The sequence below is a fragment of the Eubalaena glacialis genome, chromosome 1, assembly GCF_028564815.1.
Source record: "Eubalaena glacialis isolate mEubGla1 chromosome 1, mEubGla1.1.hap2.+ XY, whole genome shotgun sequence".
Lineage (NCBI taxonomy): Eukaryota > Metazoa > Chordata > Mammalia > Artiodactyla > Balaenidae > Eubalaena > Eubalaena glacialis.
In genome coordinates, this window is record NC_083716.1 from 170136971 (window position 1) to 170162812 (window position 25842).

Here is a 25842-nt window from a genome sequence, read left to right on the forward strand (position 1 = left end):
ATGTGCCATTAAGCCAGAATTACATTAAACCTATTAAAATATGTAGAAGCCACTCTAATCATAATTGCAGTAGGAACACCTGCAACTTTTCTTTAAGTGGATTGTATATTTTGAGACTGTTATCTTTTTAATTTATTTTGCATTTTAGAATCAGTTATACAAGATTCAAGATAGTATCTCTTTTCTATTCTTTACTATTCCATGGTGGTGGTGTCATTGGTCTCTATGCCAAATTCAGGTAGTATGAGAATCCTCTTTTCTTTCTCTTAACAGAAAGGTTGTGGGTACCATCTGGATCTATTAATGGTGGCTGTCATGCTTGGTGTGTGCTCCATCATGGGCCTGCCGTGGTTTGTGGCTGCCACTGTCCTCTCCATCACTCATGTCAACAGCCTAAAACTGGAATCAGAATGTTCAGCTCCAGGAGAACAACCCAAATTTCTTGGCATTCGGGAGCAAAGGGTTACTGGGCTTATGATTTTTATTCTTATGGGTTCATCAGTCTTTATGACCAGTATTCTGAAGGTAATGAAATCTGCCTTTATGAATTTGCGAGAAGGCAGAATATATTTATTATTGTTTAGAAATTTCATTTGAATCTAAGCCATCAATTTGTAAATATTGTATGGCATGTGATGAAAGTGATGAATTTTTTTTACCATGTTTATATAGCTTCTTAACAAGGGAAATTATGTGCTATATTTTAGAATCCCTAAATACATAAAAAAAATTAATCTGGCAGAGTAAAATTTGATGTGGAAATTATTATTGTAATTTTGAAATGAAAATCAGGTTATGGGAAAGAGTCACTCATCTCTGACTGACCTGCGACCTGAGTTTACTGTAGGCCTACACAAAATAAAGTTTCTATTTTCTTGTAAGTGGACAGATATATTTGCAATTAATATTACTTAATATAAGGTGGAGGTGCAGAGATAAGCAATGTCATGGCCATGGCCACATATGCAGTTTTGTATTTTAAATGTTTCATAAAACTACTACATGAACATCATTATTATACATACTTATTTTTTTATGTTTCAAGTAGTTGAATCCTGAACTTTCTGAATGTATTTGGGTTTATTAAACCCCAGCATAGTTTTACTAACAGCTATTTTTCTGTATATAAAATTAATCTCAATTTATGAAATAAAGTATGTCTCACTTCTATCCTTAAAAAAATAAAATAAAATAAAATAAAATAGTTGAATCCATTTTAAAGAGCATTAAAGAGTAATTGTTTTGTCATATAATTTTGACAGGTATTTCAAAGGTGTGTTAATTGTATTTTAAATTATAACTCATTTTAGTTGTCCATAATTTGAAAATTCTAATTGAATTATTTAATAATTTATACAAGTTTACCTTTATTTAATAATTTACACAATTTGCAAGAACTAATTTCTATGTTATATAAGTAATTACAGAGAAAAAAATGATGCTGAGGTATTCCAATAAAAAGAGAAAAATTGAACGATCCACATGTTTACAAGTATCTGGTATAATGTAGGAACAATGTTTAAATGTTAGCTCCATTCTTCACCTTTAATCTAAATATCTTACCATTGTGAAACAAAATTCAAATTTCCCTAAAGCAGCATAATAATAACAGTTAATATTTATTGTTTATTACATATCATATGTGTTTTTTTGGTTTTGACCTATTAAATACTTATAACAGACCTATTTTTATCCCTTTTTAGATATTGGGAAACTAAGGCACAGAGAGCTTAGGTAACTTACCTAAAGTTATGCAGCTAAAAAGTGCTTAGAGCTGGGATTTTAACCCATGTCTTCTGGCTCTGCCCTATACTGCTTCTAAAATATTTATTTATTTTTCTGTGTTTTTCTTTGGAAGTGCAGAATATATTGACCACATTATATTTGAAAATAACTTGTGCCTTTTTTCTAATTGTTCTTTTACAGTTTATTCCTATGCCAGTGCTATATGGAGTGTTCCTTTATATGGGTGCTTCATCACTAAAAGGAATTCAGGTAAATTACAGTAATACAGGCACATCTGCGATGACTTATCTTAAGGTCTGTTGATGCTAAGTCATGTGGTAGCTAAAAAAATGCCATTATCTGAGGAGCAGCTTTCAGACTACAATTAAATTTCTTCAAACCGGTTCATAATCTGAGGGTACTTTTGTTTACTATGAGTATATTAAAACTGTAAAAGGTTTAGACTTTATAATCCTTTTAGAAAAAGATAGCAGTACATTTAAAAATATATCCAAATACTTTTGATCTTTGATACTGTGATCATGTATGTGGACATCTATCTATGAAAACAGAAAAAATATTTTGCACAAAGATGTTCCTTGTAACACATATTATCAAAATATTGGAAACAACCCAATTATTCAACAGCAGTAAAATAATTAAGCTATCTAAGGTACATTAATTTAAAATTGATAAATATGATGACTATAAAAATAACAGTAAAAATGCTTATGACAAAGTGAAATGCAAAGTGAAAAAGTGGAAAAACGAGTTGTAGCTACGATAGGTTTATAAAACTGTGAGTGTGGGTGGATTAAAAAGGAAGGTAGAGAAATAAAGACAATTTATTAAGGTAATAAGATCCTGGGTGATTTTTTTTCCTTTTATGTTTGTTTTCCTGTTGTTATTACAATTGTCTTTATAGAATTATTTTGTAAATTAATAAGGAAAACCTTATTAATTGTTTAAGTATTGGTTAAATAAATATAGTTTTTGTATTAATTTCCCATTGCTACATTACAAATTGCTATAAAACTTAGTGGCTTAAAACAGTAAACATTTATTATCTCACAGTTTCTGTGGGTCATGAATTTGGGAACTTATTAGCTGGGTGATTCTGGCTCAAGATGTCTCATGTGGTTGCTATCAAGATGTGGACAAGAGCCGCAGTCATTTGAAGGCTTGAATAGGACTAGAAGGTGTATGTCCAAGATGGCTTATCATATAGCTGAGGGCAAGAGACATTAGTTCCTCTCTGGCTATTGGTAGGAGGCCTCTCCATCAGACACTTAAATGTCCTCACACTAGAGAAGCTAACTTCCATCCGAGTGAACAATACGAGAGAGAATGAGGGCAAAGTCACTGTGCCTAATGACAATCTCCAAAGTCACGCACCGTCACTTCCACTTTTTTTCTATTTGTTAGAAGCAAGTCATTGTGTCCAGTTTGCACGCACAGGGAGGGAAATTAGAGTCCATCTGTTGAAGAGAATAATACCAAAGAATTTGTGGACACATTTCAAAAGTACCACAAGATTATTCTAAATTTTTACAGAGGCTGTTGACAAATTATTCCTGCTTATGTTACTGTAGTGGGTTGAACAGTGCCTCTTCCCCCCCCCATTCATATCTACCTGGAATCTCAGAATGTGACCTTATTTGGAAATAGAGTCTTTGCAGGTGTAATTAGTTATGGATTTCAAAATGAGCTCACCCAGGATTTAGGGTGAACCCTAAATCCAATGACTGGGGTCCTTATAAGAAGAGGAGAGGACACAGAGAGACATAGGGAAGAAAGCCACATAAAGGTGGAGGCAGAGATTGGAATTTTGCCACCACAAGCCAAGGTACATCAGGAGCCAACAGAAGCTGGAAGAGGCAAGGAAATTTTCTTCCCTACTGCCTTCAGAGGGAGCATGGCCCACCAACACTCTGATTTTGGAATTCTGGCCTCCACACTGTGAGAAAATAAATTTCTATTGTTTAAGCCACCAAGTTGTAATTTGTCACAGCAGCACTAGGGAACTAACACAGGTTTCGACTTAAATGTGCCTTTGAATAATCTCGTTTTATAACAACATTATTGTTCCAGAACACTTAAATTTTCTTGAAAAAGAGACTACTTTTGAGGATTATTTATTGTAAAGTATAGTTTGTTTTTGTTGGCTAAAAGACAATATAAATTACCACGTTTTCTTTGACAAGCCAGACTCACTGCCATTCAGAGGCCTACAGAGGAAAAGTCATCTGAATAAGTGCTATGAATTTGTCAAATTAACACTTTTTAAGTGGAGCACAGGGTGCTGGATGGTGAACTGCGGTTCAACAACAGACCACAAGAGAAACTGAAATAGAGAAGTTTATCACTCACAGGACTACACAGGAAGTACCTGGCCTTGAGGGGCCGCATGGGGAGGTCCAGACAAAGTGAAGTCAGAGAGAGGGAGACAGGACCTGGGGCACATGCTTTTATTAGGGTCAGTGGGTGGAGTGCTTTGGGGTTCCTGGGCTAAGGCCGAATTGGACTCTTCAAATCAAAAGAGCAGGGTTTTGGTAAGCTTTGTGGGAGTCTTATCTAAGGGGTGTATAAGGAGAAGGCAGTGGGAGGCAGGGGAGGTTGCTGATCACAAGGGCCGTTGGAGAAGCTACATCAGGAACTTGTATCTATTTGCGACTCTGCAGGCAGCTGTCTAAGGCGTACACTTGCATGAGGGGTTAGGGTAGTTTAAGGTCACCTCAGGCTGCTTGATCAAACAAAATGGATGATGAGGCAGCAGCACTATGGAATAGCTTAGCTAAACTCTCAACACTGAGGGACAGTCAGCACAGGAGCTCTTTTCCTGAATAAACAACTAACCAGCTTCTGCCTTCGGGAGAAGGAAAACCTCTTCGGCCTTGGGATACTACTGGATGTCAGAACCAAGGCAAAACTTTAATATGAAGTTACTGTAAGATCACTGAACACCCAAAGTAGATAGCATGACTCTGTTCATCCTGCCACTGGGTAAAATTAACTTGGGAGAAGGAGATGGTTGAGAAGTGTTATGAATTTAATTTTACTCAAACTACATTTAATTTGCTCAGCTGTAACTTCATGTAAGAAAAGTATATTTTAAAAGAATTGGTTTGGTAAGGCAGATAGGGAAGAGTATTGAAAAGGTTTCGTTTATTTGTTTTGCTGGGTTTTGGGGGGTTTTTTTTGCCTTTGGCAAAGGTTCCATGAGTACTAATTTCAACCGTAAGTGAAAAGTATTTATTATTAGGCCTCGGGTTCACATCAATACAGCAGCAGAAGTTTAAGAAACAAAGTAAAGGGGCTTCCATGGTGACACAGTGGTTGAGAATCTGCCTGCCAATGCAGGGGGCACGGGTTCGAGCCCTGGTCTGGGAAGATCCCACATGCCGCGGAGCGACTAGGCCCGTGAGCCACAATTGCTGAGCCTGCGCGTCTGGAGCCTGTGCTCCGCAACAAGAGAGGCCGCGACAGTGAGAGGCCCGCGCACCGCGATGAAGAGTGGCCCCCGCTCGCCGCAACTAGAGAAAGCCCTCGCACAGAAATGAAGACCCAACCCAGCCATAAATAAATAAAATAAAATTTTAAAAAAAGAAACAAAGTAAAATCATTTTGATAGGCTGCAACAGGTTTTTCCCCCTAATTCCACTCACATGATTTTTTACCCATGAGGTTTGGAACTAAACAAGAATGTCAAATTTTGGAATTATTTGGGGTGTGAATCTTTCAAATGAAAATTGAGGAAAACATTATCAAAGGCCCATGAGAAAAGTATAATGAGTTCTAAATAGCACCAATGAAACAGCAAATAGGGTTTCACACTGAGAAACAGAGTTAGTGAAAATTTGAGTGAGCCCAGAACTCAGGGAGTTGAAATTCCTATTTGGTATTTTGTGGTTAACTGGATGGGGAAACAGGATACTGATATTAGGACAAGATCAAAGGCAAATGCAAAACTCGGAATACATTCATCATGATTATCATTACTTGAGTAATAATAATTAAAAATGTGCTGAATATCAACAGTTCAAGAAGCATGTTAATTTCTTACCCTGTTTGTTGGAGGGCTCTATATGTTACCTGTTTGGTAATATTAAGAAACTTATCTAGGCTTCTCACTGTGCAACATGGCAGAAAAAACAGATTAGTGTTCTCATGAATGCTGTTTCTGTACTCTGATATATAACCACATTTATATTCACTCCAGCACTTCAGGAATCCAAAGTAAAGCAAATGTGCCATTTAAGCAATAACAAGTGAAGCACTCACACGCTGAAGTACATTTATGCAATAACATAACTTCACAAATGGAGAAATTGTGGCTGGGAAAAATTAGTTCTATAGAAATTGAAACATTCGGTTATAACCCCAAGGATTTTACTTTATTTCTTCCCTATTGCCACCTCCACCGCGCAGAGTTTTATTTATTTAATGACATGTAATTTTAAGAGATATTTAGGAGGTAGAAATAAAAAGACCCAGTGAAATATTTGTGGACAATATAGAGAGGGATAAACCAGAAACTAATTCAGCACCTAGTACTCTGCATAGAAGGTTTTCAACAAATTTTTTGGAATGTATAAATGAATATGAATAAATAAATGAACAGTGGATGGGCTAAACTATGTATGATTCTGGTTTAGATGCCTGAGGGAAGGTCATGTTCCACTGTAAGACAGGGCACACAAAAGGAAAGATGGGTTTATGTTGAATTTGGGATATGAGGAGGCTTTGGTAAAACATGATTTTTTTTTTTTAACATCTTTATTGGACAAACATGATGTTTTGCCACTAACACTTACTTGACTTCATGGGCATTTGTTCCTTGGCATATTAGAGTAATTTTGGAATATTTGATGAGAATTGCTTACAATTTTCTTATATAAAGTAGCTAAGGACTAAATCTAATATTACTCTTAAAATGCATAGTAGATATTCCTGTAGAAATGGTATGATATAGAACTGACAGTGATTGAAACTGTCATTTTCTAAATCATCGCTTCTTGTTGGAAATATTGAAAACTGCAAAATTTGGCCTGAGAAAAATTAAACAAAATGATCCACATAAAATAAAGCTAACATGCGGTACAGTTTGTTAATAAGTAAAATGTGATTGAAGATCACATTTGATCAAGAAATTAAACGGAGTTAAAATTTGCTCTGAAAAATACTTCATTAACAATAATTCATCTAGGTTAAATCTTTATGGCCAAGATGTTTGTATTTTTAGAAACAGCACCAAAACCTTGTTGGGGATCAAAGTGGCAAGGCCGAAACAGCAGAGTCAAACTAAGGAGGTCAAAACATCCTACTCAGCAGCTGGATATGGGTCTAGAGCTCAAGACAGACAGAGCGGAAGTAGAGTTGAGGTCTGAGAGTCTTCAGCAAGTATGTGAAAGTTGAAACAATGGGTATGGATGAGCTATTCGGGAAAGAAGAGTCCAGGAAACCCTAGTGCTTAAGGGGCAAATAAAAGAAGAAATTGTGATGTGATGATGATAATGTTTTCTTTCAAGGCTATACTCTCTGAGGGAGCAACATTTAGCATTGGCTTTAATGTTATTAAACTCTTTTAAATTATAACCTGTGTCCATATTCAAGAAAATGTGGGATATTATAAAACTGAAATTGTATTATTTCAGAGTGTACGCTTAACAATAGCACTGTCCTGATGTCAACTTAAGTGTGATCTACTATATATTGGACCATATTATACATTTACTTGTCCTACTTCTATTGCTGTCTGTAAAAAGCAATTTAGTCTGTTTATCTTCTAGTTCTTCGATAGAATAAAGCTCTTCTGGATGCCTGCAAAACATCAACCAGATTTTATATATCTAAGGCATGTACCACTTCGAAAAGTCCATCTCTTCACAGTTATTCAGATGAGTTGCCTTGGCCTTTTGTGGATAATAAAAGTTTCAAGAGCTGCTATTGTCTTTCCCATGATGGTATGAAACTTCTAACTCAACTCTTTTTCTCCTCCTCTGATTTTCTGCTCTCATTGAAAATCCATGAACAAACTGGACCAATAGAATAATTTTGAACAATTTTTGGAAATCTTGGTATAAACTTTAGCCACTAAAACTAGTAACTAAGATTGGGTTTCAGATTATATATGAATTTCAGTGATTCATACTAGCTTCATCTCTATCATTCTGAATATTAGCAGTAGTTTGAATTAATTGAAGTTGGTGGAAAATGTGAACTTTCAAAATTCAACTTTAAAGATATACTAGCAAATTTGAAAATGTAAGGGGATTTTTAAAATTAAATTTTTTTAACATCTTTATTGGAGTATATAAAATCAAATTTTATTAACTATTTTAAACCAGTTTCAAATACTTCAAAAGTAAAGTGAATTTGAATTACTATAAGTAATTTAAAATATCATCAGCATAGGTAATAATGGTTTAATGTTCATTTAAAATAATGTAAACTATTTTAATGTTAATGTTAATGTTAATGTTTAATGTAAACTAATGTTAACTATGTGTATTTAAGGAAACAGTCAAATATATCGTTTTTTTTTCATTGCTTCTTTAAATGACTCGTGTAATGGGTAAAATGATAGCCATTATTCTGGAGATGTGGTAAGAAAAGGAAGTGAAGGAAGCCAAAGTACACTCAATATCTTTTATACACACATATCTTCAGATTTCACTTTAATCTCAGCCCTAATTGAAGTTGACTTGTTTGTACCAAAAAACAAACAAATCTAAACCTCCCATTTATATTTTTTCTGTCTTAAACTGTTTTATTATTTACTTCAGGTGTTAGCTCTGGTATTTGTAAGAAAGCTGATGGACTTTCTGTTTACCAAACGGGAACTCAGCTGGTTGGATGATTTAATGCCTGAGAGTAAGAAAAAGAAACTAGAAGATGCTGAAAAAGAAGTAAGTCAGAGCAAAATCAGTATCTTATAAAGAAAAGGAAAAGGAACACTTGCACAGTAATAGCTCTTTGCAAAGCTAAATTTTTGTGTTTAGCTTTAGATAGTGACTACTAACAAACACAGGTGGACTATTTTGTGAGATTAATGTTTAAAATCATCAAGCTGGAACTTGAACAGAGAGAGAACATATCTTACATGAGTAAACCAAACCCTAATGAAATATGCAAATACTTTGTTCTTCACTATCCTTATAACTGCAAAGTTTATTTTTCTGATTCCTCCCTTCAGGATTTCAGAAACTTATTGATGCTTAACTGTTTCCAAATTATAATCATGCAATGATTGCTTTCTGGTTGAATATGTGAGAAGAAAAAAAAAAAGATTATTACTGTTGGTATTTTCCTAGGGAACAAAGTTTTAATAAAAAGATTCTAATTCTAATTAAAAGATAAAATTAGTTATTCTTGAAATAGATGAAATGCTTAAGAGGAAAACACATTGATCTGATTTGCTTTCAAAGTGCTTTAAGATTGAGTAAATGTTGTTAGAGAAACTTTGGGTATTTAATTACTTTCACAGACTGCTGTTTTATCCTATTCTGTTTCATATGTTAAAACAATTGGTTTTAAGTTTTATGACTTATTTAAATTCGTGTATAAGCCTGGGTCTATTTTGAAGGCTAGTCATCATAATATTTTTAAAGTATGTAAAAACTACAAAGAGTAAAAATGAAAAAAATGACAAGTTCATCATTTAGCAGAATGATCGGGTCCATAGATTGTGAAATATAAGAAGAAAATTTTCATGTAACTGGAAATGAATATGAAAGAAAATACTTGGTGAGACTTACACATTATTCTTTCCATTTTTTCTTCTCCTATACGGCAGTCAGTAAATGTATTCAGTTTCCTACCTGTGGTGTGTATTTTCTCAAACCATAGGTATATTCCTCTTTCCTTTAGGGAATTTGTTTGCAAACATTTCAATGGTCTTAGGTTTTACTTAACCATTAGATGAGTCCAGATTAGGCCACAGAGTCTAATGGATTACAGATAAGTCTACATAATACATGACTGTCTGGCATTTCTTCACTTTTCCATGTTGTCCTATTACTGACAACGGATTCCACATTTAGAGATTGATCGTAATGATGTATCTTAATTCTATATGACTATTTCAATTTTCCCAAATGTTGTAGAAGTCATACTTAGTATCATACTTCTAGCAATACTTATATAATGTGAAAAATGTCATTATAAAATTATCGTGTTTCTTTATTTTTGTAAGTTTGATATATTCTTAAGTATGAGAATTTTTAAAAAATAGTGCTTAAACTATTTTTCCAAGTTGATATATTCTCATTTAAGTATGAGAGTTTTTTTTTTAATAGTGCCTTAACTAGGATATTTGGATAATTTCTGTTTGTTTTTAGGGCTTTAGTAAAGGTTTGCTCTCATCCTCAGGTACTGTTCAAGAAGAATATGACAGAATTTGATATAAAATAAATGTAAATAAATAGACACAAGAATATAGAAACACTAAAGCCTTGAAGTATCCATGCTTGACATAATTAAAATTTATTCGTGTTGAAAACAATTTCTAAGAAGGTTTAAATTCCAAGGAAGACAACTTTGAATACAAAACTCATTGACCACAAGCTTCCGCTTAGTCTTTCTGATAATGAGAATGTTAAGTATGCTGATGCAGTAACTTACAAATGTAATTTTGCTTTATTTTCCTGCTTTGACTTCCTGTTAAATGTCTCGACTACTTCTGTAGGAATAAGCTAGCAACAGCCCCAGGCATACAATCATTCCTTTTACAGCATTCTCCTTAGGCCATATCCGTACCATGGAACATTCTTGCCCTTCTAAAACTTTGTAAAAAGAAAAATAATGTGTATATATAATATATTATGCTTAATATTCTTCCCTTTTTTCATTCAAAGAAAATTTCAGATTCTTCCTTTGTATGTCTGTGAAACAGGAGAGAACAAATTTGACAGTAATCATAAATGTATTAGAATCTGCCGTTTCCATTGCCCAGAACCATTCACATAGCTGCATATGTATGGTACTTATATGTATGTGTGCCATATGTCCATTTTGGAATTTATTAACTTCAGATAGGCAGAGATGCTATGTAATGAGCTTCTAACCTTTTTATATTATAAACCCACTGTACGCCAATGGGGTGTTGACTGTTTTCTGATTATATAAAGATTTTAGAAGTAATTAAATATTACTAAAATTCCTAGAACTCAAGTTTTCTAAAAGGATTCAAAAAGAGATTAAAGATTTATTGAGGCAAAGTTACAGCTGTATCCTTTGGTTCGGAGTATGAGAAAAAGTAAGGGAAAATGCCTTGTAATACATTAATCAGGCAGGTTTACAGACCTTTAAATTCTCAAATAGATTAATATGATGATACTTTAATGTGATCCTCAGTACATGGAAAGAAACAAGTAAACAAATAATACAGTCAAGAAATAATCCATAATTGAACATTAAAATATAGTTCTGACCAGTGCAAAGAAAGATAATTCTCCATCTGACAAGTGGAGAGAGAAAAGTTAAATTAAAGATATTAACTTTCTAACTTGGAATTAGTATTAAAAGAATATGATCAGTATAGAGAGTAGGAAGATTTAAGAAGGATTACACTAAAACTTGAATTCTGGTTGAATTTCTACTTGGTCACCCAGATCTCGGTATTCCATTTGCTTGAGGCTATGGACTCCACTGAAGGATGTGATCTTCTTACTTGGCATCTTATACCAAGGCCCAGTCTTCCAAGAGATTGTACATTAACGTGGTAAATGAACAAGTTCTCCAAAAAATGTTGCATTTCTGCAATTACTCAAATTAATTGTGTAACTTTGATTGTGATCTGGAAAGATGGTAAAGAGCAGAAATGTCTCAGCTCCCTGAGACTTGAATTTAAAATAGGCTCACCTCTTGTCCTTTTGATGATAGTTACAAGCTTGTACCTTTATCATCCAAGGTTTTACTATCAGTAGCCCACTTCTGGTCTTATGGCACTGAGAAAACATTAGTTTGACCTTAAAATTCAATAATGAGTTAAGCAGAATAAATAGCTACACAGGCCAGTCCAAGGTCGCAGAGCTTCTGTTCCAAATTTTCATGTACTTCATGCATATGCATATGCATATGCTTCAGTTTTTAGAAAGAAAGGATTATAATCAGGATAGAAATGAATATTGGAACCCTGACATTTTGCACATTGCTCTGTGTAAAGGGAAGACTGCAGAATCAAATTCTGGATGTCCAAATGTGCTCAGAGTACCAACACGCTTTCCTTCCTACTTCAGTATTCTCTAGGACATTGTACACATTTGACAAAAGGGCTGCTGTTAAAGCAGTAAGCCCCAGCAGAATGTTTGCTCCTCGGTGAGGGAGAAGGAGGTTAATGTTAGATAAATCCTGGAAATTCAACTCTGTGCAGTGATCATGATATTGACACCTCGTGGTTTGTGGGAGGTTCACTCTAACATATATGCTATAGGGAAAAAAAGGAGGGGGGGCAAGTGGGACTTGTGATCTGTATGAAGCAGTCACATGAGCAAGGCCAAGAAGATGGAAAAGCAATCTAAAAACAAGTGCAATTAAACAAATTAGAGAGCATGTCTTACTGCTCAGAAAGATCAGAATTGGTTGTGGATTTGGGAAGCATGGCCTAATTATTGCACAGGCAAATGTTATTTCTAATTGAATCTTAGAGCAAGGCAAGCATATTCTTCTTCCTCAAGCAGTGGTTTTCAAAGTGTAGTCCCATGACCTCTGCTGTATCAGCCAACACCTGTCAACTTGTTACAATCTGAATTCTTGGACCCTACTCTAAACCTACTGAGTCAAAACTCTGGAGATAGGGCCAGATTCTGTGTTATCAAGACCTCCAGGTGATTCTGATGTGTGCTAAAATTTGAGACAAGACCTTTCCTAAACCCACAGACTTTACAGCACCAGAATATAGTCTTCTAAATCCAAGAATTATTGTATTTTATAATAATTTAGATAAGTCAATTAGAGAAACTGAATCAAATATTCTGATGAAAAAACATGTTGCATCCATCTATCTATATGAATTCTATACAGACTACTCCTCCTCCTCATTTTTTCTTTTCAGTTTTCATTGTTAAAGTGAGTTGTTGTATGTATTGGCTCTTCTACATATTGGAAATTTTAAGGAATACCTCTTATAAATATAACATTTTATGGTTTACAAATTATTATAAGTGTGTATGTATATGTGTGTGTGTGTGTGTGTGTGTGTGTGTGATGCTTGTAGCGTTATCTATTCTATTAGTAATTGGGGAAGGAAATGATCAAACACTTCTTAGGTTCTGTAGGCCCTGTTGTCTTCTTGGGTAAAATAAAGGGGTTAAACTTGATTTCTGAAGTCCCTTCCGTTTTTTAAGATCTATGAATTCTAAAACTGCTGAATGTTTTCTCTCTCCAATACAATAGATATGTTTATGAACATTGGCTCTGTGCTGCTGTTGTTGGTACTTTGAGCTATTTGAGGGCTCCTACATAGATACAGACTTTACATGAGAAATGGATACAGTAACTGATGTTACCTATTTCACTAAAGGTAGAGCATTTGTTAGGTATCATAATATATGAATTGTATTTTTTACACTATCACAAACTATAATTCAGATTCATGATGTAATTTTATATATAAGATGTTATTCATCAAAACACACCACGATTTAACCCTGATTTTATTTTCCTTTTCTACTCAGCACAGGCCTTTGGCCCCAGCCAGGCTAGTTGTTCATTGTCGTGCAAACATGTCCTATTTATTCCTACCTTTTATCCTTGACCCATATTGTTTCTTCCCACCTAAATTTCTTCCTTTCTATTACCAAACTGATCAGATAAGACTGGCCCAGATACCACTGCCTCTGGTCCTATACTTTCTACAGTGATCCTTCTCATCCTCTGAGAGTAGGGTTTATGGCTTTCTTTTCATTGTTGTATGCCCAGTACCTAGCAGATTACCTGTCTTGAAGATCATGCTTAATACGTATTTGCTGAATGGATTCATGAATAGCTCCTGGATTATTCTTTTTGTTCACTGTGTGCCTAGCACATAATACATACTCAGTAAATATTTGAGTGCTACTGAATAGATTTGTTTTTAAGCCTCTATTTTTCTGCCTTTTACTGGCTATAGCATTAACTGTCCTTCACTTATTTAGTATCCGAACAATGCTTTGGCTATCTTAATTAAAAGATGGTGTTCAAATCAGAATATGAACATTCCTCTAGTCAAATTGGCAAAACCCCTCAGGTGCTCTTGGGTAAACTTTGATCATCATCCTTTGTAAAATCTCCATGTTGTAGAGCTCAGCATATTTTTTGATGGACACTGTGTAAATGAAATGCTGAATGGAACTCATTTTAGGATACTTCAGACTTATAAACTGAAGGATACCCAGTAAGCTTTTTGCTTTCTCTCTCTTTTCCTGTATGATTGAGATAAACTAGGTTGTGATTGTCATGACGGCTGGTGCCTGGTTTGACTGCTCCTCCCCAGAAAGTCTCAATTTTTGGCTTCCTCAACAGTGCTGCCTAGGATGCAGCCGGCCCTCTATCCCCGAGCTCTGGGGCCCACCCAGCTTCCTTCTGGCACTGAAGGCAGCGGCTGCTCTGCCACCCTTCTCTTCAGATAAGCATGGCTTGGAAATGCTATCTTTAGAGGTGATGAGTTTTTGTTTGGATAGAATTATGACTAGTATAAAGCCCACACATGCTAACAAGCCACAGAGTGCAAAATAATTATTGAAAGCAATTTGAGAGAAAAGTGGAAAATCATCTGAGGAAAAAACCAAAATTGTTCCCAAAGCTTTGGTCCAATTTTTTGCTGTTAGATTGAATCTCGAGCCTTAGTTTTCTGCTGCCAGGTAACCTAAGCACTGATGGCACCGTTCTTCTCTTCAGCTTTTTTTGAATTTTACTCTTTATTAAACCTTTTCTACCTGACTTCTTGACACTTTATTCCAAGTTGGTCAGAAAAGATACTACATACCAAGCTTACCTTTCAGTGGACAACCAAGGAAAGCATTACATTTTGTTTGTATTTGGTTTTACTTAAATAGCGTTTGGGGTTGCTGAATATTTTCTCTTTATGTTCCTCCATGTGCATTAAGATAACCTTTTCTTCCTGAAAGGATACATATGTTCTGCCCATGGCCTCAATGATGTGCATATAAATTAATATGGCACATGTATTATTTCCATATATAGAGACTAACCCATTTGCAAGGCATACATCATTTTAGACTACAGATTAGCTCTGCTCAAATGCTTAAATGTGTAATTTCAAACCAATGATACTGTCTACTCACCATGAATTAGTACTAATGGTATCTCCAAATAACATGGGGAATAGGCATAATACATAAGAAATAATGTATATCTGAGAGGTCTTAAAAGAAAAATTTTCCTTGAAGAGTAACAGACACATGCCCATAGTACCACAGAGTATAAATATAACATTGGGTTGGGGCGGGGGGGGTGTAGTTTATAAGCAGAGAAGTAGCAGATCTCATACAGCCCCCTGGCCTCTCCATTATTCACAGCATAGGCTGAGCATAGATATTCTGTATGCAGCATGGCTAAGGTCCCAGCAGAGGGGAGCCTGCCTTAGTTACAGGTCGGATGTGTAGGGAGAGCACTTCAAGAGTAAAAACGAGACCTGCCCACACATTACGTTATACATTCATAGGTTAGCTGAAGAGACTGTAGAAAACACTGTTTCTTTAAGTAACAAGAAATATGGCAATGGTTCTTTAGACTAGGCAGCATGCAAGTTGAGGACCCCAGGAACAGTCTTGCATGCCAGGAATAATGACATCAGCCGAAGGTCATGTGTTTCTGGAACCTGATTTAGACCAGCCAAGCTACTGCTAAGCTACTGAAAGAGGGAAAGCAATGAGGCTCCAGGGCCTTCCCTGTTTTCTGTCTTCAGTTCCCATTTGGTCAGGAAAGTCACCTAGCTCTTCATCTCTACACAACTTATAATTCCAGTTCTGGAATTAGAGCCAATAATTGTAAAATTTTTAAATGGCCCCAAATAGTTCTCTAAACTTGAACATTCCTAATTGACCCACTTGAAAATAAATGCATTAAATAGGAGCTATAATCTGGAGATAACTATGTTTATTTTTTGGTACATGGAAAAAGGTTAATTATAACATTATTGAAAACTAAACCAGGACATTTCAGTGCTACATAAGATTATCTTCATCCCAAAGATATACTTTTAAAACATCATATATGAAGAAATGAATGTATGAAGCATTACCATCCTTTGGGGGAGGGTGGAATATTGTCATTGTAAGAAGAAATCTGAGGCCTAAAACAAAAGCTTACGATGAGTCTAAGTGGAAAGCACTCCTGTGTTTTGGTCCATAGAGGAAGATATCTTCTACTGTCTATTTCCAAGTCTCAAAGTATTGTCTTCAGACCAGCATAATCAGCATCACCTGGAAACTTGTTAGATGTGTTACTTGGGCCCTGCTCCAAACCGACTGAATCAGACTCTGGAGGTGGAGGTGTGGCCCAGTAATCTGTATTTTTAATAACCTCTCCAGGTGATTCTGATGTAAACTAAAGTTTGAAAACCACTGCCCTAAATACATCTCTCATTCTTTTCTAACAGAGCATTCTGGGAATGTAATTTCAACAATGAAAACGATTACATTACCCATATGTTTGTCCTTGTAAAATTTAGATTATTTAAAAAAAAATCTTCTTGGAAAATAACCATGTTTTACACTGAGTGACATGAAGGAGGTTATTGTTAGCATTTAAATTACTTTGTGGTATAAGACTCATTAATTACTTATGTTCTTGGTAGCTGATGCTTTATTGAAAAGACCTGTGCTAGCATTAATAAATGCAAACAAAGTGGAAGGTTCTGAGGTTAATGAGATAGTGAAACATTAATCTCTGTTTCTTCTTTAATGTAAAGTGGAGACTCATCAGGTTCACTTTGTATATTTTACATTTATCTTGCCAGGAAGAACAAAGTATGCTAGCTATGGAAGATGAGGGCACAGTACAACTCCCATTGGAAGGGCACTATAGGTAAGATATAAATGTAAAAACACACCAATATGAGTTATGGAATGTGTTGTTATACACTCTACTTAAGAATTTCGTATGTGTGGATTCCTATAGAGGTTTGTTGACGTTGTGTTGGAGTAGAAAGAACTGAAACTAGGTGTTAGATTACCTTGTCCCAGTACTAAGTTCTGCCACTAGACGCTGACTATAGCCAAGTTGCTTAAAATGAAGCGAGGCAGGGAGCTGTTGTCTGAAGTCTTCTCCTATTTTATAATGAATATGAAAGCTCTCTTTCATATTCTGTGAAAGTAGTACCTGAAGACAGGTCAAGATTCAATTCTGGGATAAATGAGCTAGGTATTTACTAAATTCATCACATGTAAGTGTTTGAACTCTGGGAAAAACAGCATTTACCCCTTCAAAAAGACACTTCCAAAGAGATAAGCCATTTCCTGAATTGAAGGATTCAGTTATACCAGTCGTTTTAGGAAATATTTATGTAACTCTCCATAAAGAAGATTGTGTTAATCGTCTTTATGCACAAAGACAGAGCAAAAAAAGAAAAAAGGCAGACTCCTCTAAGTTATAATAAAACTTTTGAAAGTATTTGGCAAAAAATTATATATATGATCTCAAAGTGCTTAAGGATAATACAGGGCCATACCAGTAGAAAAGCATAGAAGACGTTTGTCTGAGGAGGAGATTTTTCATAGTGTTAAAAAAATAGGAGTGGATCTTCAGGGTCTGACTGTAAGACCATATTCCCTAGATTTAAAAAATATAATGATCATCTACCCCTTAAGAGTGAGCACAAGTCTAGAAGGCATTTTTCCTTTCTTTCTCTCTCTCTTTCTTGTTTTTTTTTTTTTTACAATATTTAAATTTTAAAATTCTGTTGATTGCTTAGTTGAATCAGCATATTCCCAACTGTATTCTATAGAAATCTACCTAGTCTCTTGTGGTACCCCTCTTAAAAGGATTCTGTGGTTTAATTAGTCTGAAAAACGTTCCATACCACGTTTTAATTTAGAGATTCACAATGCACATTGGCACATTCAAGACTCTAGTACTGGCATTAAAAAAAAAAAAAAGTTTAACGTTGTTGCATCCAGCATTTTCTAAACTCTTTTGCTCACAAGACTCTTTTTCACATAATATCATGAAAAACTTACATTCTACATGACACTCTTTTGGAAACTAGTTGATCTCATGCTTTGAGTTACCAAGGGCTGGATGAATTAGAGGTATTAAAGAACACATGTCCAGATTGGGCAAGGAAGGAGCCTGTGAGACCTGTTTTGCTCCAGACTCTCAGTGTTCCTCTTCAAAATGGAATTTGTTGCCCTCTTGTGAATGTCCACAATGAGGGGCATGTGAGGTCAGCTTAGAATTTCTGTAGAACATGACTTTTTCCACAGCAGAGAATCTGTTTTTACGTGTGGTAAGAAGAGCGCTGATTTCTCACCCAATGAAACTTTCTTTGACTTGGCCTGTGTTTTATCTCTGTTGATATTTGGTTGCCTTTCTAGCCCTGGGAATGTTTTAGAGAGTTCTAAATGGCACCTATAATTGGTGCAGTTTTAAAATGTAAAAAATGCATCCAGCATAGTACAGGCCCTGATATTACAGCCTTCCCCAGTCATTTGGAAAAACCTCTGTCAAATACACAGGCTGCCTTCATTTATTCAATGAATATTTATTGAGTGGATACCAAGTGCCAGGCTCTGTCTAGGTCGTGGGGGAACAACAGTGGACCAATGGGCAAGAACCCTTGTTCTCATGAAGCTTATATTCAAGTAGAGTAGAGGTGGGGGGAGACAGGAAATAAACAAATGAACAAGTCATGTAGTACAGTATTTCAAACGGTGAAAAGTGCAACAAAAACATAAAGCAAAAAAGAGGGGTGAGGTTGCTATGAGGCGATGGAAACAGAAATTTTAAATGGAGCAGTCAGCAAAGACCTATCTGAGCAGGTGACATTTGAACTAAGGAAGGAAAGGGTTATACCACGTAAAGGAACGTTACAGGCAGAGGGAAGAGCAAGTACAAGGCCCTGAGGGAGCAGAAAGCCTGTAGTGTCCCAGGACAGTCAGGAGGCCATTGCATTGTGGCTGGAGAGCCAGGGGTGTAATAGCAGAAGGTGAAGTTAGAGGGTAAGGGTAGGGACAGGGCCTTACAGCCCATCCACTGGGCTTTTACTTTGAGTGGGTGGGAGCCACTGTCGAGTCTGAGCGGAGGGGTGAAGAGCTCTGCTGGGCTATGAATGTAGAGGCAAGAGGCCCAGCAATGAGCATGCAGAACCTAAACTCTGTTATCTGAAATGGATTAGGAAAACTGTACCCCAAACCAGTTTCTATATAACTAGAATCTTTCATTTAGATTTTTATTCTTCATAGTTTTTTGGGAGAGAGCTATTTAATACTTAATTTTTAATTATCAAAACTACTGTACAGAGGCATAAGACTGTCCTATATTTAGTGTCTATCGCTAGATAACTGCAGTTTCTTATTTAATGTTTACTATTTCATTTTGGGTAAACTCCTATCTAGAGATGATCCATCTGTGATCAATATTTCTGATGAAATGTCAAAGACTGCCTTGTGGAGGAACCTTCTGATTACTGCCGATAACTCAAAAGATAAGGAGTCAAGCTTTCCTTCTAAAAGGTTTGAATTCTAAAATAATGTGAATTTATAATGATCCCAGTCATTTAATGACATGAATCCATTAAAAGAATGGCATTGGTTTCCATTGCACTTAGATCTAAAATCTTTCAGAAAATTCTTTTAAAAAGTGGGTAGAAATCGCAATTATCACATTTGTTGGTATGTTTTCAACATCTCCCTTTCAAATTGAAAGCTCACTCCAAAACTATGACCGTGGGGAGAAATGGTGCTATAAATGAGTCCCAGTGCAGGACATTTTTGGACATTCATTTTGGCCTACTCTTTTGCAGTAGGATTTTAGTATATTCCCTCATCACCCACTTCTCAGGACCCCCTTAGATGTCTGACCACGTTTTTCATTCCCCTGTTGTCCTTTTTAAAACCCATATGGCACATGCAATGGTAATTTTGTATTTAGATTATTTCCAGTCCCTTATTCCAACCCCCTGAAAAACCTTCCGTAACCTTTTTACCCCAAAACTTTCAGTTCCAGAAAGTTTTATCCATTTTTACTTCTCTGTATGCAAACATTACAAACAACTCCTGCAGTTGTGGATGATAGTTTTAAATGCATGAGGTGGGAAGAGTGTGTCCTTAAATATCAAGAGTCATCACAGGATTTCCAACTGCATTTTCCAGAATTTATAAATAAGAGTTCAAACCATCCAGTCTTCTTAGATGTTGATCTGAAGAAAAATCTCTGTATTATGCTAATATTTCTTCTTATTAAAGAGTGACTGAGGGATTTGGGACGGTGTTTAATTATTAATTTCCTTTATTTTCATGACCTTAAATTAACTTTTTCTACTTAATTTTTATATTACATTTTTGTCATAAGCTCCCCTTCCTAATCACTCTAGAAGCTGATTCCCCAAAGGTAAGACCCTTTCCCTCAAACCTATTCCTTGGTTGCATTTCCTTTTGTTAAGTGGTGTCTTCTAGAAACCTGGTCAGCCTATGTTCTTTGTGTGAGTTTTGGGGAGGCAAAAGGCGTGGAGAGTCTTGGGTTTAGATCCAGTGTCACATTGAGTGTTTACGGTGTTCCTATAACCACTCAGCTCTTTAAGAGGGTTTGAAACTTGAGTAAACTTTTTTCCCCACATGACTTATACAAATGCATCATATATAAATCAACAAACCTCTTAGAACTGTATTTAATAATAACATCAAATTTCTATATTTGAAAAAGAAAATTTATCCCTTGAATTAAGAAATTGCAAAGCTGGGAACTTCCATTTACGCACCACCACGCTTCCAAAACTGCAAGCTTTATCTTCATGAGAACTATCTGGAAACATGGGTTAGAAAAAGAGGCGACATTAGACTTAGAGGATGTCTCTTATTGATGGTTTTTGTCACCCCAAAATGGCATGCTGCTTCAGTGTCATATCTATCTTAAACAGCATAAACAACACCAGCAGTGGATGTGCAGAGAGTCTAGGAGTCTTCACCCCATAAAGCTGGGGGATTACTTCATGTTCTCTCCCTCTTTCTCTCCTTCTCCCTCTTCTCCCCCTCTCCCTCTCTTTCTCTCCTTCGAATACCTCCACCACTTGCTCCAAAAGGAGGTTAATGTAAGTTACTCAACAGGCTCTCTCAAAGACTTTTGGTTGATATTTTCTGTCTTTTAACAAGGCTTTAAAATCTTCATGCATTTCTTTGCTTGGCTCAAGCAGAAGTAATATTTTATTCTAAAACATGCTTTATCTTCTTTTCCCAAAGATCCCTGCCACAGTCTGATAGAGTCATCCTCACAGTAGTTCTGATTTGCTAGACGTCTTGGAAGAAAATCAGTCATGAGAAGGGCAGTTTCTCAAACCTATTGAAATATATGCTTGTGGACCCTTTCTCATTACAAATATGGCATTTCTCTGATTTTTAAAAATGTGAACTCCAGGTTTACGAGCTCAAAATAAAATGCCAGCCATGGGAATATGTGAAGAATTTGAGACAATCAGACTTAGAGATTGTTTTTCTTCCTGTACTCTACAGATCCATAGTGAAAACTCTTTCTCTATTTTTCTTTGGTTCAAGCAACAGTTTTATGGCATGATATTTTAGGTACTCCTTAAAGTAAATAAGTCAAGTGATGCTTTTCACCAGAAAAACTCAATTGTTTAAAATATGTGTCAGATTACTTCTCACAGTAGACTAATTCTAGTGAACAATGTAGTGTGCCTAAAAGCAGATTCAATTTTAAATAGATCACCCTTTATATTTTCATATAACCACTTTTTTCTTATTCTTTGAACCTATGTTCCCACTAACATGAGATTCAAAACTATTGTGGAATGAAAGTTTACCCAGTTTTCTTTACTTTTAAATGTGATAAAATCTGTAGCTTTCCACGTGAAAAATATCTCTCGGTTAGTTATTAATGTCTTTCTTCTTCATAACAGAGGAAACTGGCAGAAAGAGTGTGGCTTCCAGAAATCCTAAAACCACCAATATTAACAACAGCAATACTCTCCCCAAGCCACTGCTTTCTCTTGGTATCTGTTGAAGGCACTGAAGTGTGATGACCAGGAACTGTAAAAATGCTATACCTGCTAGCGTGTCCATTGGCAAAAAACGCCCTAAAGACTAGGTTCTCAGGGTCTCTCCCTCAGACCTCAGCTGGCTTCCCAGCAGTCTCTGACACCCCACCCCTAGGTGTTTTCATCCTATCCCCCACTATAGGCCCTAATGCCTGTCAGAGAAGCCTAGGTACCTTTTCTGAGTGGAATTTGGAATAGCAGTTATATTTTCTACATTATTTCGTTCGCTTTATGTTGTCCAAAAAAATTTATCCAGCTTAACTGAAAGAAGGATCTAAGAACTGACTGCAGGTTCTACCACATCTGCAGGATGTCTAATTTGATCCTAGTTCAACAGCACTATACATGCATGGGACAAGCTCCTCCACAGCTTATTTAAATGAATTGATGGAAATAGGTCACATTAAAAACCACATCGCATCAGAATAGGTGAGCAACTGCCGTGATACACTGACACCCAAGACCAGCATTTCTTGGGCAGGTACCTGGCAGCACTTGGCTTTGCCTTGGTGGCAGAGGCTAGGGTCTAGGGACACTGCCCCTGCTCTCCTGTCCCCACACCCCCACCCCCTTCCATGCTGTATGCTTCTTTGCTCTAATCTCCTAAGCCTCAGCCCTCTCATGACTGCTTGGTAAATGTTGTGTATATCAACTACTATGGTGTCATTGACAAATAACAGTTCCATAGAGTGCCTGGCAGCATGAAGGTAGTGGGTCACATTTTGCCCTCTCTTGAAATACTACTTCCTTATGTTTTGTCTCATCCATCTTGTGTCCCTTGGTCCTTACAAAGTACCTGGTATATAATAGATATGCAATATGTGTTTATTGTAGTAGCATGTAATAGATATGATATACATTTAATAAATATATATTGATTAATATATTTATTACAATGGAAGTTTAGAATTGATTGGCATCCTGAAAATGAATGTAGCAAGGAATAAAGAGAGTAATAGCCATGCACTAAGAAGATTCAAGTCAATAATATTTTTTCATAGAAGTCTTGAGCTGGTTATAAAATTTCTGCTTCATTGCTGAAATCTGATCTGATATCAGAACCACTGGTTTTAAAGAGAGGGGAAAAAAGCCCAATCATTTAATTGGTTATTGTTTTGTAACCAAACAACCACTATGACCAAAGCAGAACATCAGGAGGAAGCATGTCTGTGAATGATACTGACTTTCTGAATGGCTTTGTTTTCATTGCCTGGTGGCTAATAGTGCCACTGGGAATTTGCTCACTTATCGAAAGGTTATGGAGCATTGTGCCCACAGGAACTGTGCGTGTGTAGAGACCAGAATGTCTCCATCCCCACAGTCTCCTACGGATAGAATGTGCTTTTCTATCTTTCAAAAGTTAGAGCTCACTGGAATTGAGACTACCAGCCTCAGAATTCTGGCATTCAAGCTACAAGAAAATTTAGAGGCCATTTAGTCCAAAACTAGTGTGCAGATGAGGAAACCAAGTCCCAGAGAAATTAAACAGCTAGTCCAAGGTCACACAGCTCATTCTTAGCTTCCTGAAACTGAATGTCATCTTCCGGCTCCAAGCCCAGGGCTTTCTCCACCTGCCCCCGCTGCCTTTTCTCGTTGGCTTTGTTTGGCAGAAGACACTGGGAGCCAGGTAGCACCCAGGGAAAAGTTAATTTGGAAAGTAGCGTAGCAGACACTTGTCATCGGAAAGGAACTTAAAGTAGAAGAAAGTGAGTCATGCAGATAGAGGAGTTAAAAATACAATTAAGCCTCTCAACACATCATGTGCACACTGTCATCTCTTCTCATGGAAGGAGAACAGAAAAGAGGAAAAGTGGCTTTGCTCTGACCTGTAAGTACTGTGTGCTGAGAAGTGTGGCAGGCACAAGCCCGGGTGCCGTCGACACCCGCTCACACCAGCTCTCAGCGCTGGCGGCGCGCCAGAGATGGCAGAAGCTCCGGCACTTCTTACCTGATGGCGCCGGGTGGTGGTGACAACTGAGAAGGGCTGTTTCTAGCTTGAATTGGAGGAAAAACAATTTAAAAAACACACTCTTAGAATGTGTCTAAGTTATTGACCACTGCGAAAGCTGCACAGGAGGCCCTGTAGGAAAAAGGGGGCTTTAGCTGTCCCTTTCTTATTTGGAGAAGAGTTATATAAAACCAAGGGTTTCCCCACCATCAACTATTTCATAGTTATATTAAGAGCCAAAGTTAACAGTAAAAATGTGTGGGTTCTTGCAGTTCAGGGCCCCAGCGGCCGGGTGTGGGTTGCCCTCGAGGCAGCAGCAGGAGGGGCCCGGTAGGGGCCTCAGCGTTCGGCTTGGCCTGTGCCACACGTGGCCGGGAGGGAGCATGCGTGTACTCTTGGTGTGAGCTTCGTGCGTGTCAGCGCATTATTTGAATTTCGCGTGAGAATTGTCAACTTGAGAGTAGGAAAAGTGAACATCGCAAACATATTTTTAAAAAAATGATGGAGTCACATTACCAGTTTGCCCATTGATAAAGTTAATTGGAGAACAGTTAAAACAGAAGCCACTTGGGAATGAGTTTATTCTGGAAGGAGTGAGGTGAAACATCGTTCCTCTGATGGACAGGAGGAGGGTTTGTCTGTGAAGAGACGGCACAGGTGTTTGGAGGGCAGTGTGCGGGGTCACCGGGTCCTCCCGACCAGCAGAGGCGTGTCTGTCCTCTGGACGACAGCGCAGTTCTCACCAAAGATCAGAATCCAGTCTGTGCACAAAGGATGCGCCACTTGCAGCAGGGCCCAGAAATACCTACTGCGACATCTTGTTTATGTCATTCATAGTGTCAGTGCTATCTTAAGACAGGGGCATGACTGGCATTTTCAACAATCATCAGTGATTCATTTGCACAAATGAGGATCATGGTATTAATCTTGCATGCTTTGGGTACTGTTTTTAAAACGTCTGGTTTTTGTTTTTGTTTTTTGAATTTCCCTTTTTCTGCAGTTCTTGGTTTCTGTCTCACTGAGTGCAGAGGATTTTAATTGTTGCTATCTATCTATGCTTCGCAGCATGAAAGAGCAATGCCTAAGGGCCCTTGTGGTGCTTTGGGGTTGATGGGTTTTGTGTCTGAACCAGCAGACCTCCCAGTAGCCATGTTGGATTGAAATAATACATTTCTTCTTTTTCCCCTGTAGCATTGAAAGCCGAAAAGAGAAGAAAGCTGACTCAGGGAAAGGTGTTGACAGGGAGACTTGTCTATGACTTGATCTTCAATTTATTTTTTACATATATATGAGAGGAGTGCCACAATTATTCATAAAACTGCTTTGATCATGTATTATAAATTCTGTCTTTCATCCCAAATCCACCTTCATACTGTAAGTAGTGCAATACTCGTTTCATTTCTGTGTTTAAACTTCTGAACAGTGAGACACCCTTGTGAGCATATACAATAGCTAATGCAAGAATCTCTGTGTTCCTTGCTGTATTTTAGACATTTGTAAACACTAGATTCTCATTGTCAGTTTTACGAGAGCAATAGCTTTCTTAAAGAGATAAGTCATATTACCTAGTTTGTATTTTCCTACTTAGGGACCTGAAGATACCTGATAATTTCATTTAGAAGAATTTTGAAAGGTAGTCTTACTTCTTTTTATTTTTTATAGCTTAGCATTAGTGACTTATTTCAAAAGACCCAAATCGAAAAGTTAGTTTGAAAGCATTTTTTAATAATTGTATTTATGCATTTCCTTGATTTAATATGATACATTTAATACTTAAGAATTTATATGTAACTAAAACTTAAAGTCATTTTGAAAAATATATATGGAAACCTATTCACAACTTGTTTAAACGAATCAGATACCAATGCAAAGAGTCAAGTAGTATTTGCTTAATATTCAGGTTGTGATTACATGATCAAATACTAGGCTTGTATGAAATGCTTTAGAAAAACTTTGTAGG

The 25842-nt window shown here is 36.6% G+C and overlaps 1 protein-coding gene across 2 annotated transcripts in view; it reads left to right on the plus strand.

Moving 5' to 3' along the window:
• The window catches only part of SLC4A10 (solute carrier family 4 member 10), a 222397-nt gene extending 197257 nt beyond the window's left edge, over positions 1-25140 (plus strand). For both annotated transcript variants that reach the window (XM_061200696.1, XM_061200686.1), the window contains 7 exons: positions 274-525; positions 1927-1995; positions 7515-7688; positions 8511-8633; positions 16685-16752; positions 19281-19397; positions 25074-25140. In XM_061200696.1, the coding sequence (XP_061056679.1) occupies positions 274-525; positions 1927-1995; positions 7515-7688; positions 8511-8633; positions 16685-16752; positions 19281-19397; positions 25074-25140 (870 nt within the window). The remainder of the gene's footprint in view (positions 1-273; positions 526-1926; positions 1996-7514; positions 7689-8510; positions 8634-16684; positions 16753-19280; positions 19398-25073) is intronic.
• Positions 25141-25842: the final 702 nt, after the last annotated feature.